Source organism: Lithobates pipiens, unplaced genomic scaffold (genome assembly GCF_037356315.1).
Source record: "Lithobates pipiens isolate NorthernLeopardFrog02 unplaced genomic scaffold, aLitPip1_a1.2 Scaffold_25, whole genome shotgun sequence".
Lineage (NCBI taxonomy): Eukaryota > Metazoa > Chordata > Amphibia > Anura > Ranidae > Lithobates > Lithobates pipiens.
Window position 1 is genome coordinate 174,254,223 of NW_027507787.1, and position 14,389 is coordinate 174,268,611.

At 43.8% G+C, this 14,389-nt stretch overlaps 1 protein-coding gene across 5 annotated transcripts in view; it reads left to right on the top strand.

The window, feature by feature from the left end:
• The window catches only part of MYOF (myoferlin), a 229,345-nt gene that overhangs the window by 179,022 nt on the left and 35,934 nt on the right, over nucleotides 1-14,389 (top strand). For all 5 annotated transcript variants that reach the window (XM_077455200.1, XM_077455202.1, XM_077455203.1 and 2 more), the window contains 2 exons: nucleotides 7,162-7,332; nucleotides 9,555-9,703. In XM_077455200.1, the coding sequence (XP_077311326.1) occupies nucleotides 7,162-7,332; nucleotides 9,555-9,703 (320 nt within the window). The remainder of the gene's footprint in view (nucleotides 1-7,161; nucleotides 7,333-9,554; nucleotides 9,704-14,389) is intronic.

Below are 14,389 nucleotides of genomic sequence, written 5' to 3' on the forward strand. Positions count from 1 at the left end.
CGCAATCGCGGCTGTCAGCATGAGATCAGTGGATTTTTTTTCTCAATCTCAAGCTTTCCAGCCTGGAGGAGAGATGGGGGGTTTTATTTGACCCCCCATCTCTCCATAGAGAGGACCTGTCGCACACCATTCCAATTACAAGGGATGTTTACATTCCTTGTAATAGGAATAAAAGTGATCAAAAAAAGTAAAAAAAAGTGCAAAAAAAAAAAAAATTAAGTAAAATAAAGATTTTTTTTTTTTTAAAACACCCCTGTCCCGGTAGCTTGCATTCAGAAGCGAACGCACATGTAAGTCCCGCCCACATATGTAAACTCCATTCAAACCACACATGTGAGGTATTGCCGCATGCGTTAGCCTGTGTGAAACACTTCTAGCACTAGACCTCCTCTGAAACTCTAAGCTGGTAACCTGTAAAAAAAAAAATTCAAAGCATCGCCAATGGAGATTTTTAAGTACCAAAGTTTGGTGCCTTTCCATGAATTTGTGCAATTTTAAAGCGTGACATGTTGGTTCTCTCTTTACTCGGCGTAACATCTTTCAAACTGTTTTGTTATTTTTTAATTCATGAAACAGTTTCTTTTTTTTTTTGTTTTTTGTTTTTTTCAAAAAAAGCGTTTGAAAAATTATTGCGCAAATACCGTGCAAGATAAGTTGTAATGACCGCCATTTTATTCCCTAGGGTGTCTGCTAAAAAACATATATAATGTTTGGGGGTTCTAGCAAATTAAAAAAATATTTTTTTCATGTAGGAGAGAAGTGCCAGAATAGGCCCAGTATTGAAGTGGTTAAATCTTGTTTTTTTTCTGTTTGTTTTTTTTTTTTTTTTTTTTTTCCCCATAGATTGGTGACTGTGTATATCTAACTAGTTAAGGAAGGTGTACACAGGCATTGCAATTCACAGACAATGTAAAAATTACCCAGCCACCAAACTTGCCATCTGTAAAACGGCACCTGTGTAAATCTAAGTTTATCAATCTGCTTTCTTAACACGAAACTCCAGGCCAATGACTTGATACACAGATTAATATACAGGTGCATCTCATAAAATTAGAATATCCTAAAAAAGTTAACTTATTTCAGTAATTCAATTCAAAAAGTTAAACTATTTTATATAGATGTGTTACATGAGTGATTATATATCTCAAGCATTTTTCTTTTTGATGATTATGGCTCACAGCTAGTCAAAACCCAAAATTCAGCATCTTAGAAAATTAGAATATTACATAAGACCAATGGGGAAAAAAAGGATTTTTAATACAGAAATGTTGGCTTACTAAAATTCTCCTTTAGTATAAAATACCGCTTCAGTGCGGCATGGCATGGAGGTGATCAGCCTGTGGCACTGCTGAGGTGTTATAGAAGCCCAGATTTCTTTTGATAGCGGCCTTCAGCTCATTGGCATTGTTGCGTCTAGTGTCATCTTCCTCTTGACAATACCCCACAGATTCTCTATGGGGTGTTTAGGTCAGGTGAGTTTGCATGCCAAGCAAGCACAGTGATAACTTGGTCATTACCAAGACCAGCAGATGACATGGCTTTGCAAATCCTCACTGACCATAGAAACTTCATACTGGATCTCAGGCAACCTGTATTCTGTGCCTCTCCACTCTTCCTCCAGACTCTGGGACCTTGATTTCCAAATGAAGTGCAGCATTTTTCAGAGTCCGTGATTATGTGGGGAGCGGTGTCCATATGCTGGTGTTGGTCCCACTGTGTTTTATCAACTCCAAAATCAGCACAGCTCAGGAAATTCTAGAGCACTTCGTGCTTCCCTCTGCAGACCAGCTTTATGGAGATGCTGATTTCACTTTCCAGCAGGACTTGATACCTGCCCACACTGCCAAAAGTACCTATACAGTGCCTTGCGAAAGTATTCGGCCCCCTTGAACTTTTCAACCTTTTGCCACATTTCAGGCTTCAAACGTAAAGATATAAAATTTTTATTTTTTGTGAAGAATCACCAACAAGTGGGACACAATTGTGAAGTGGAACGAAATCTATTGGATTTTTGAAACTTTTTTAACTAATAAAAAAATGAAAAGTGGGGTGTGCAAAATTATTCGGCCCCCTTGTGTTAATACTTTATAGAGTCACCTTTTGCTGCGATTACAGCTGCAAGTCGCTTGGGGTATGTCTCTATCAGTTTTGCACATCGAGAGACTGAAATTCTTGCCCATTCTTCCTTGCAAAACAGCTCGAGCTCAGTGAGGTTGGATGGAGAGCGTTTGTGAACAGCTCTTTCCACAGATTCTTGATTGGATTCAGGTCTGGACTTTGACTTGACCATTCTAACACCTGGATATGTTTATTTGTGAACCATTCCTTTGTAGAATTTGCTGTATGTTTGGGATCATTGTCTTGTTGGAAGATAAATCTCCGTCCCAGTTTCAGGTCTTTTGCAGACTCCAACAGGTTTTCATCCAGAATGGTCCTGTATTTGGCTGCATCCATCTTCCCCTCAATTTTAACCATCTTCCCTGTCCCTGCTGAAGAAAAGCAGGCCCAAACCAAGATGCTGCCACCACCATGTTTGACAGTGGGGATGGTGTGTTGAGGGTGATGAGCTGTGTTGCTTTTACGCCAAACATATCATTTTGCATTGTGGGTAAAAATTTAGATTTTGGTTTCATCTGACCAGAGCACCTTCTTCCACATGTTTGGTGTGTCTCCCAGGTGGCTTGTGGCAAACTTTAGACAAGACTTTTTATGGATATCTTTGAGAAATGGCTTTCTTCTTGCCACTCTTCCATGAAGGCCAGATTTGTGCAGTGTACGACTGATTGTTGTCCTATGGACAGACTCTCCCACCTCAGCTGTAGTTCTCTGCAGTTCATCCAGAGTGATCATAGGCCTCTTGGCTGAATCTCTGATCAGTCTTCTCCTTGTCTGAGCTGAAAGTTTAGAGGGACGGCCAGGTCTTGGTAGATTTGCAGTGGTCTGATACTCCCATTTCAAAATGATCGCTTGCACAGTGCTCCTTGGGATGTTTAAAGCTTGGGAAATCTTTTTGTATCCAAATCCGGCTTTAAACTTCTCCACAACAGTATTACGGACCTGCCTGGTGTGTTCCTTGGTCTTCATGATGCTCTCTGCGCTTTCAACAGAACCCCGAGACTATCACAGAGCAGGTGCATTTATACAGAGACTTGATTACACACAGGTGGATTCTATTTATCACCATCAGTCATTTAGGACAACATTGGATCATTCAGAGATCCTCGCTGAACTTCTGGAGTGAGTTTGCTGCACTGAAAGTAAAGGGGCCGAATAATTTTGCACGCACCACTTTTCAGTTTATTTGCTAAAAAAGTTTAAATTATCCAATAGATTTCATTCCACTTCACAATTGTGTCCCACTTGTTGGTGATTCTTCACAAAAAGTTAAAATTTTATATCTTTGTCTGAAGCCTGAAATGTGGCAAAAGGTTGAAAAGTTCAAGGGGGCCGAATACTTTCGCAAGGCACTGTACCAGATTTAAGGATCATGGTATCACTGTGCTTGAATGGCCAGCAAACTTGCCTGCCCTAAACCCTATAGAGACTGAGGCCGCTATCAAAGCAACCCGGACTTCCATAACATCTCAGCAGTGTCACAGGCTGATCACCTCCATGCAGTAATTCATGCAAAAGGAGCCCCGACCAAATATTGAGTGCATACTATATTGTACATTGTATACTTTTCAGTAACCCAACATTTCTGTGTTAAAAATCCTTCTTATTGGTCTTGTGTAATCTAATTTTCAGAAATACTGAAATTTGGGTTTTCACTAGCTGTAGGCCATAATCAAAATTAAAAGAAAGATGCTTGAAATATCATGAATGAATATCACTGTGTGTAATGAATCTATATAAAATATAGGAGTTTCACTTTTGAATTGAATTGTTGAAATAAATTAAATTAACTTTTTTGATATTCAAATGTTTTGAGATGCACCTGAAAACTGTTTTACCTGCAAAAATATTTGTGTTTCTGTTGATCCAATATGAGATTTACACAGGTCTGCCACAGAGCACAGTCCTGTCCTTACTCCAGCCTATGCTTGAACAAGGAAAAGAGGCAGCAGACTGAGCTCATCAGCTCGTGTGTGTGTGTGTGTGTGTGTGTGTACGTTTAAAAATCTAAAAAAAAAATCTAATTTAACACAGGCGCTGTCCATTTCTTCTGATCATCCTTAACACCCCTTTCACACCACGGCGTTTTGCAAGCGCTATAGCGTTAGAAATAGCGCCTGCAATCCGCCCTAAAGAAGCTGCACCATTGTGTGTAGTGTGAAAGCCCGAGGACTTTCACACTACAGCGGTGCGCTGGCAGGACGTCAGAAAAAAGTCCTGCCAGCAGCTTCTTTGGAGCGGTGAAGGAGCGGTGTGTTTACCGCTCCTCCACCGATGCTCCCCATTGAAATCAATGGGGCAGCGCTGTAATACTGCTGGCAAAACGCCGCTAGCGGGGGGCAAAAGCGGCCCGATAGTGGCCGAAATGCGCCTCAAGTCCGGCGGTAAAACAACGCTAAAAATAGCGGCATTTTACCGCCGACGCTATGGGCGGTGTGGTGTGAAAGGGGTCTAAAATGGTTCTACACCTTCATTTGAGTCCAGCTGTATTTGATTATGCTGATTGGATTTGATTAGGAAAGCCACACACCTGTTTATATAAGACCGTACAGCTCACAGTGCAAGTTGGAGCAAATGAGAAACATGAGGTCAAAGGAACTGTCTGAAGAGCTCAGAGACAGAATTGTGGCAAGGCACAGATCTGGCCAAGGTTCCAAAAAAAATTCTGCTGCACTTAAGGTTTCTAAGAGCACGGTGGCCTCCATAATCCTTAAATGGAAGACGACTAGAACCCTTCCTAGAGCTGGCCGTCCAGCCAAATTGAGCTATTGGGGGAGAAGAGCCTTGGTGAGAGAGGTAAAGAAGAACCCAAAGAGCACTGTGGCTGAGCTCCGGAGATGCAGTTGGGAGATGGGAGAAAGTTGTAGAAAGTCAACCATCGCTGCAGCCGTCCACCAGTCGGAGCTTTATGGCAGAGTGGCTTGACGGAAGCCTCTCCTCAGTGCAAGACACATGAACGCCTGCATGGAGTTTGCTTAAAAAAACACCCGAGGACTCCAAGATGGTGGGAAATGAGATTCTCTGGTCCGATGAGACCAAGATAGAACTTTTTGGTCTTAATTCTAAGCGGTATGTGTGGAGAAAACCAGTCACTGCTCATCACCTGTCCAATGCAGTCCAAAAAGTCAAGCATGGTGGTGGCAGCATCATGCTGTGGGGGTGTTTTTCAGCTGCAGGGACAGGACGACTGGTTGCAATCAAGGGAAAGATGAATGCGGCCAAGTACAGGGATATCCTGGACAAAATCCTGCTCCAGAGTGCTCAGGACCTCAGACTGGGCCGAAGGTTTACCTTTCAACAAGACAATGACCCTAAGCACACCGCTAAAATAACGAAGTAGTGGCTTCACAACAACTCCGTGACTGTTCTTGAATGGCCTAGCCAGAGCCTGAGGGAAAAAAAAAAATGAATGCAATATAACAGTGAAAAATGTAAGGGTGTGTATATATGTGTGTGTGTATGTATGTATGTATGTGTGTGTGTGTGTGTGTGTGTGTATATGTATATATATATATTATATTATATTATATTATATTATATTATATTATATTATATTTATATATATATATATATATATATATATATATAGGGGGGATGCACCGAAATTTCGGCTGCCGAATGGAAAAAACGGGCGATAATTGAGCCGAAAATGGGTGGGGCCTGGGGGCGGAACCCCGCCCTGCCACTGGTGCCGCCCATGATGGGGGTGAATAGCGCAGGACTGATGCAGCCAGCGATGCCCCTCTGCAGTGAAGAGAGCCGTCTGGTTGAATAGAGTGCCGGGAACATCACAGCTTTAATTTCAATAGCTGTGTGTTCCCCGTCGCGCGCCGTCACACACAGCCCCTCCCCCTTGTCCGGGGAACTTTGATAGACAGATCACCTGTCCAGAGTGGGGAACACACAGCTATTGAAATTAAAGCTGTGATGTTCCTGGCGCTCTATTCAACCAGACGGCTCTCTTCACTGCAGAGGGGCATAGCTGGCTGCATCAGTGGGGGGCATAGCTGGCTGCATCAGTGGGGGGCATAGCTGGCTGCATCTATCTCTTTTATCATGTCGCCAGTCTCTGACCACCTCCTGTACCATGTCGCCAGTCTCTGACCACCTCCTGCACCATGTCGCCAGTCTCTGACCACCTCCTGTACCATAATATTTTTTAAAAACAGTCATTTTCGGTATCGGTGCTGTATCGGTTTCCGGCCTAGTGTATTTTTCGGTTTCGGCACCAAAAAACCCATTCGGGTATATATATATATCTCTCTCTCTCTCTCTCTCTCGCACTCGCTCTCGCTCTCGCTCTCGCTCTCGCTCTCGCTCTCGCTCTCGCTCTCGCTCTCGCTCTCGCTCTCTCGCTCGCTCGCTCGCTCTCTCGCTCTCTCGCTCTCTCTCTCTCGCGCTCTCTCTCTCGCGCTCTCTCTCTCGCGCTCTCTCTCTCGCGCTCTCTCTCGCGCTCTCTCTCGCGCTCTCTCTCGCGCTCTCTCTCGCGCTCTCTCTCGCGCTCTCTCTCGCGCTCTCGCTCTCTCATGCTCTCTCGCTCTCTCATGCTCTCTCGCTCTCTCATGCTCTCTCGCTCTCTCATGCTCTCTCGCTCTCTCATGCTCTCTCGCTCTCTCATGCTCTCTCGCTCTCATTCTCTCTCGCTCTCATTCTCTCTCGCTCTCATTCTCTCTCGCTCTCATTCTCTCTCGCTCTCATTCTCTCTCGCTCTCATTCTCTCTCGCTCTCATTCTCTCTCGCTCTCATTCTCTCTCGCTCTCATTCTCTCTCGCTCTCATTCTCTCTCGCTCTCATTCTCTCTCGCTCTCATTCTCTCTCGCTCTCATTCTCTCTCGCTCTCATTCTCTCTCGCTCTCATTCTCTCATTCTCTCATTTTATTATTATTAATTTTTTTTTTTTTTTTTTTTTCATTTGGCAATAGCCTAGATTTTTTGCACGGCAACATATCTAGCAGTCTTTGGAAGTTGTGTATGCTATATATAGATTGTGAAGTTTTTTAAATTGGTCTTCTATTCTAATGAATATTGCAATTTACATTCCAATAGAATGTACGAACTGAGTTGCTTCTTGCCGCAAGAGAAAGACCTCAAGATTTCTGTCTATGATTATGACACTGTGACACGGGATGAGAAAGTTGGAGAAACTATTATAGATCTGGAAAACCGATTCCTTTCCCGCTTTGGAAGCCATTGTGGCATTCCACAAACCTACTGTGTGTAAGTATCATTTTTTTTTCTTACGCAAAAGCAATTTGTCTGTCCGTGTCTCCAGTAAGGCTTTCCAGGCAACACAACCAGCTCAGCACTTCAGTTTATTGTGAGATTGCTATTGCATCCCTTCTGTTGGTAATCTGGTGGTCCTGGCACATCTGCTGGAACATCCCCCTTGCTATCTTTTTCATACAGATATAAAAATTACGGCTGTGGAAATTAAAGGTTAATTCAATTTAATTGATAAATTTTTTTGATCGGTACTCGCCCCTCCGTCGGCTTCCGGGTCTTCAGGGAGTTCCATCGGTGATCCAGTGATGTCACGGACATCAACGTTACTGCCCCCCCCCCCCCCACCCCCTTCCCCAAGTGCCTCCGTCTGCTTACGGAGGGAAGGGGGAGGAGTCCAGTGACGTTGAAGTTCTGATTGAACGTAATGCGTACGGGGGAGGAGCTACGCATTACGCCACCCACTGCTGCCCTACAGAACTAACACTATTGTCGGCTTTACATGCTGTGTTTTTATCATCTTTATGTGAGTAGTTTGTGTTTGAACACATAAATGTAATCTTATACTTAAGCGGTGAGTACTTGGATCTTTTCTTTTCTACCCATGACCTGGCGTCCTTGCTGAGATCTAAGGGAACGTAAGAAGTTTATGGTCTGTGTTAAAACTTTTGGTCCCCGCTTGCATGACCACCTGTTTGCACAGGGGTCCATGCCATAAGGTGGGAGTGATTAGTTAGACCAGAGGTGGATGGATTGTCATGCTACTGTGGAAAAAAATTACTCACGTCAGTGCTACAGTTTGAATTTAAAACGTATTTGTGTGAACTGTGAAGTTAAGTCATGGATTGTGGAAACTAACTAGTGTCAGGTGATTGTATATAGTGTATACCACATTTACCACTGACTAATGCAGAGTTGCAATGCAAGGAGATCGGCTAAAAGTAGTTGGATCTGTATGTGCGTTATAATTAATCTAAATTAGTCGATTAATCTATTTTAAAAAAAATCGAATAATGGAACACGAAAATTTTAATCAGTAACAGCCCTAATAAAAATACAAGATGCTTCTTAACCACTTTCAGACCGGACCATTTTGCTGGCTTAAGACCAGACCACTTTTTGTGATTCGGCACTGCGTCGCTTTAACTGACAATTGCGCGGTCATGCGATGTGGCTCCCAAACAAAATTGATGTCCTTTTTTGATCACCCCTGCGGTTTTTATTTTTTGCGCTAAAAAATAGAGCGACAATTTTGAAAAAAAAAAAAACATAATTTTTAACTTTTTGTTATGATAAATATCCCCAAAAATCTATAAAAAAAAAAATTTCCCTCAGTTTAGGCCGATACGTATTCTTCTACATATTTTTGGTTAAAAAAAATCGCAATAAGCGATTGATTTGCGCAAAAGTTATAGCGTTTACAAAATAGGGGATAGTTTTATGGCATTTTTATTAATATTTTTTTTTTTTTTACTGGTAATGGCGGCGATCAGCGATTTATTTATTTATTTTTTGTGGTGGACACATTGGACATTTTAGACACATTTTTGCGACCATTGTCATTTATACAGCAATCAATGCTATACAAATGCATTGATTCCTGTGTAAATGACACTGGCAGTGAAGGGGTTAACCAGGGGATGGCAGTGTAGGGGTGAAGTGTTCCTAGGGGCGTGTTACTAACTTAGGGGGGTTGGGCTTTGTGATGGTGAACACTGATCTCTGCTCCAATCACATGGAGCAGAGATCAGCGTCACTTGTTGCTAGGCAGAACGAGGAGATGCTGTTTACAACGGCATCTCCCCGTTCAGTCACCCCATGAGACGATTACGGGTATCCCCGTGGTGATCGAGTCCGCGGGACCCGCGACCGAACTCACACGGGTCCCGACCGGCACGCGATGGAAGGGCGGCATTTAAAAATGGACGTACCTGTACGCCAATATGCCTGCCCATGCCATAATGCCGACGTACATCGGCATGCGCCGGTCGGGAACTGGTTAAAGCCACCAATCGGACACATCTTTCTCTTAGAATTCTTAATGTGATTGAAGTTGCAAGATGCTAAATAGTGGTCTTTATTATCGAAAAGTATAAAAACTTAGTTCTCGTATCCATTCTAAAGCTTTTTCCCCTTACAGTACATGTGTCTTATTGACTGGCTTTCAAAATCAATTCCAGATTAATAATCCATGCTGTTTGCCGTATATATTTTTATAGCACAGGAATGAATCAGTGGAGGGACCAGCTAAAGCCAACACAGATTTTGCAGAATGTGGCCAGATTAAAAGGAGTTCCTCCGCCGGTGTTCTCAGAAAGCGGAACCAAAGTCAGCTTTTCAGGACGCGACTATGTACTCGAGAATTTAGGTGAGTGGAATCTTTGTAAACTGCCAGACCTCAATTCAAGCATGAGTCTTTTTTAATGATTAAATATCTGCTTTAATTTTACAACTTTGAATTGATAACTAAAGTTCCTCAGGTTGCATCTCATAAAATGAAAGGATGCCTTGAAGCCATACATAGCAACTCATTGGTAAAACCAATCCTGTTTTAATTCTTTTAAACTGCATATTTGTGAGAATCTGAGCAAAGTGAATACTTTTTATTTATTCGAATGAAATATCCGTTGAATATTTCAGTACTATGTGCTCTGGCATTTGTCCTTTCAGAGACCTTTTCCCAAGAATTTTTTTTTTTACTTGTGTTGACTTGTTTTCCCCTACAGCCACTAGAAGAATGGCTTCTTAATAAGGAAATACAAGAGCACTAATGATGTGGAAAATTCATCAACTCATAATGCCCAATCAGATTTTATCCATGAATGGTTCAGGCCATAGAGAACTTTGTAAGATAATATCTGATTGTCATGGGTGCATCCAGCACATTGCATTTTGCCTTACTACGTATGTCAGTGAAAACACATTACTTGTGGGAAAAAAGGATTACGATGGCGTCAGACCAATCCTGCGGGAGCACTCAGAAGTCCATATTTGGACCCTTTAATATGGTTCTGCCTTTCATGAATCTTACCATTTTGGATTATAAATATCATGTTACAATTGTATTTGCATTCACCGGCCACTTTATTGGGTACACCTGTTCAAAAGCTTGTCAACAGAACTTGCTAATCGGTCAATCACATGGCAGCAACTCTGTGCATTTAGGGTCTAGGGTTTACAGAGAATGGTCTGAAAAAGAGAAAATATCCAGTGAGCAGCAGTTATGTAGATGAAAATGCCTTGCCGATGTCAGAGAATAGGCAGACTGGTTCGAGATGATAAAGGAAACCATAACTCTAATAACCATATTGAAGGTATGTGGAATACCATCTCTGAATGCAGAACACATCAAACCTTGTAGCAGATGGGCTACACCAGCAGAAGACCATACTGGGTGTCACACCTGTCAGCTAAGAACAGGAAACTGAGGCTACAATTCCCACAGGCTCACCGAAATTGGACAATAGAAGATTTGAAAAATTTTGCCTGATCGGAGTCTCGCTTTCCACTGTGACATCCAGGTGGTAGGGTCATAATTTGGTGTAAACATGAAAGCATGGATCCATCTTGCTTTGCATCAATGGTTCAGGCTGGTCGTGGTGGTGTAATGGTGTGGAGGATATTTTATTGGCACACTTTGGGCTCCTTAGTAGCAATTAAGCATCGTTTAACCACTTTCAGACCGGACCATTTTGCTGGTAAATGACCAGAGGTCTTTTTACAATTTGGCACTGCGCTGCTTTAACTGGTAATTGCGCGGTCATGCAATGTTGTACCCAAACAAAATTTGCGTCCTTTTCTTCCCACAAATAGAGCTTTCTTTTGATGGTATTTGATTGCCTCTGCGATTTTTATTTTTTGCGATATAAACGTAAAAAGACCGCAAATTTTGAAAAAAAATGATATTTTCTACTTTTTGTTATTAGAAAAATCCAATAAACTCAATTTTAGTCATACATTTAGGCCAAAATGTATTCAGCCACATGTCTTTGGTAAAAAAAAAGTCAATAATTGTATATTTATTGGTTTGCGCAAAAGTTGTCACATCTACAAACTAAGGTACGTTTTCTGGAATTTACGCAGCTTTTAGTTTACGACTGCCTATCTCATTTCTTGAGGTGCTAAAATGACAGGGCAGTACAAAACCCCCCCAAATGACCCCATTTTGGAAAGTAGACCCCCTAAGGAAATTGATAAGAGGCATGTTGAGCCCATTGAATATTTTATTTTTTTGCCTCAAGCGATTGAATAATGACAAAAAAAAAATTTTTTTTTTTTTTTTACACAAAGTTGTCACTAAATGATATATTGCTCACACATGCTATGGGCGTATGTGAAATGACACCCCAAAATAAATTCTGCTGCTTCTCCTGAGTACGGGGATACCACATATGTGGGACTTTTTGGGAGCCTAGCCGCGTACAGGGCCCCGAAAACCAAGCACCGCCTTCAGGCTTTCTAAGGGCGTAAATTTTTGATTTCACGCCTCACTACCTATTACAGTTTTGAAGGCCATAAAATGCCAAGATGGCACAAAACCCCCACAAATGACCCCATTTTAGAAAGTAGACACCCCAAGCTATTTGCTGAGAGGCATGTTGAGTCCATGGAATATTTTATATTTTGCCACAAGTTGCGGGAAAATTACAAACTTTTTTTTTTTTTCACAAAGTTGTCACTAAATGATATATTGCTCACGCATGCCATGGGCATATGTGAAATGACACCCCAAAATAAATTCTGCTGCTTCTCCTGAGTACGGGGATACCACATATGTGGGACTTTTTGGGAGCCTAGCCGCGTACGGGGCCCCAAAAACCAAGCACCGCCTTCAGGCTTTCTAAGGGCGTTACAGTTTTGAAGGCCATAAAATGCCAAGATGGCACAAACCCCCCCCCCCAAATGACCCCATTTTAGAAAGTAGACACCCCTAAATTTAGGGGTACACTAGTGAGACTAGGTAATAAATGGCGGGTGCCCTGAAACTATAAAAAAATAACTAACCAACCAGCGTCACCTGTAACAGTTATATGGTGATCACTGGTGAAAGGGTTAACTAGGGGGCAATCAGGGGGCTTTATGCGGTAGTATATGGGGGTCCCTGGCGCTATAAAAAGCTGCGGCGAACCTAAATACCTACCTGCCTAACTAGCGTCACCTGTGACACTAATACAGCGATCAGAAAAACGATCGCTTATTAGGCTGGGTTCACACTGGAGCGATGCGGGAACGCCACGAATGCGCGGCGGGTTCCCGCATCGCATGCCTCCCGGCGGCAGTTCACACTGCCCTATGCGAACTGCTGGGAGTGTCAGTGAAATGTTAATGACACCCCCAGATCAGTTCGCATATCGCAGTGCGATCTGCAAACTTGGATCGCATGGTGTGAACACCCATGCGATCCGATTCTGCTGCGGACCAAAAAAAGGGTCCCGTGCGAGTTTGCGGCGGGTGCGGCGGGTGCGACACGAATTCAGCCATACTATCTGTATAGCTGAACTCGAATCGCACAGAGATCGGATGTGATTTGCACTGCAGTGCGGTGCGAATCACATCCGTTCTCATAAACCGCTGCAATGTGAACCCAGCCTTAGTGACACTGGCGACGGGGGGTGATCACGGGGTTAAACCTTTATTGGGGGGGTTAGGGGGGTACCTTAGAACTAAAGGGGGCTAACCCTAACTGCCCTAACAGTTATTAGTCACAAATGACACCTGACGGGTGATCAGGGGGTTAAACCTTTATTAGGTAATAAATGGCGGGTGCCCTGAAACTATAAAAAAATAACTAACCAACCAGCGTCACCTGTAACAGTTATATGGTGATCACTGGTGAAAGGGTTAACTAGGGGGCAATCAGGGGGCTTTATGCGGTAGTATATGGGGGTCCCTAGCGCTATAAAAAGCTGCGGCGAACCTAAATACCTACCTGCCTAACTAGCGTCACCTGTGACACTAATACGGCGATCAGAAAAATGATCGCTTATTAGGCTGGGTTCACACTGGAGCGATGCGGAAACGCCGCGAATCCGCGGCGGGTTCCCGCATCGCATGCCTCCCGGCGGCAGTTCACACTGCCCTATGCGAACTGCTGGGAGTGTCAGTGAAATGTTACTGACACCCCCAGATCAGTTCGCATATCGCAGTGCGATCTGCAAACTCGGATCGCATGGTGTGAACACCCATGCGATCCGATTCTGCTGCGGGCCAAAAAAAGGGTCCCGTGCGAATTTGCGGCGGGTGTGGCGGGTGCGGCGGGTGCGGCGAATGGCTGAACTCGAATCGCACAGAGATCGGATGTGATTTGCACTGCAGTGCGGTGCGAATCACATTCGTTCTCATAAACCGCTGCAATGTGAACCCAGCCTTAGTGACACTGGCGACGGGGGGTGATCACGGGGTTAAACCTTTATTGGGGGGGTTAGGGGGGTACATTAGAACTAAAGGGGGCTAACCCTAACTGCCCTAACAGTTATTACAGTCACAAATGACACCAATGCAAAAAAAAAAAAAAAAAAAAAAAAAATGACATTGGTGTCACTGTGACTGGGGGGCAGGGGTAATTGGGGGGGTGATCGGGGGGTAAAGGGGGGGTGTGAGTGTGCCTGGCATGTTCTACTGTGTGTGGGATGTGTTGGTGCAACTCACTGATCCGCTCTCCTCCGTGTCGGAACGAAAAATACCGACACGGAGGAGAGAATACATCACTTCCTCTCCTGTGTTTACATTACAGGAGAGGAAGTGATGTCACCGGGGATTTCCATTCGTCGGGAGCGATCGCGAGGGGGTGGCCATGAATGAATGGCCGTCCCCTCGTCCGGGATCGCTCCCGAACGAAAACCGACCGCCGCAGGCACCGGGCGGGGGCCCGATCGGGCCCCCGACCCGCGGGAGGCAAATCACGTACATGTATGTGATTATGCCTGCCTGTGCCATTCTGCCGACGTACATCGGCGTGAGGCGGTCGGCAAGTGGTTAAATGCCACCGCCTACCTGAGTATTATTGCTGACCATGTCCACTCCTTTATGACTACCTAGTACACTTCGTCTAATG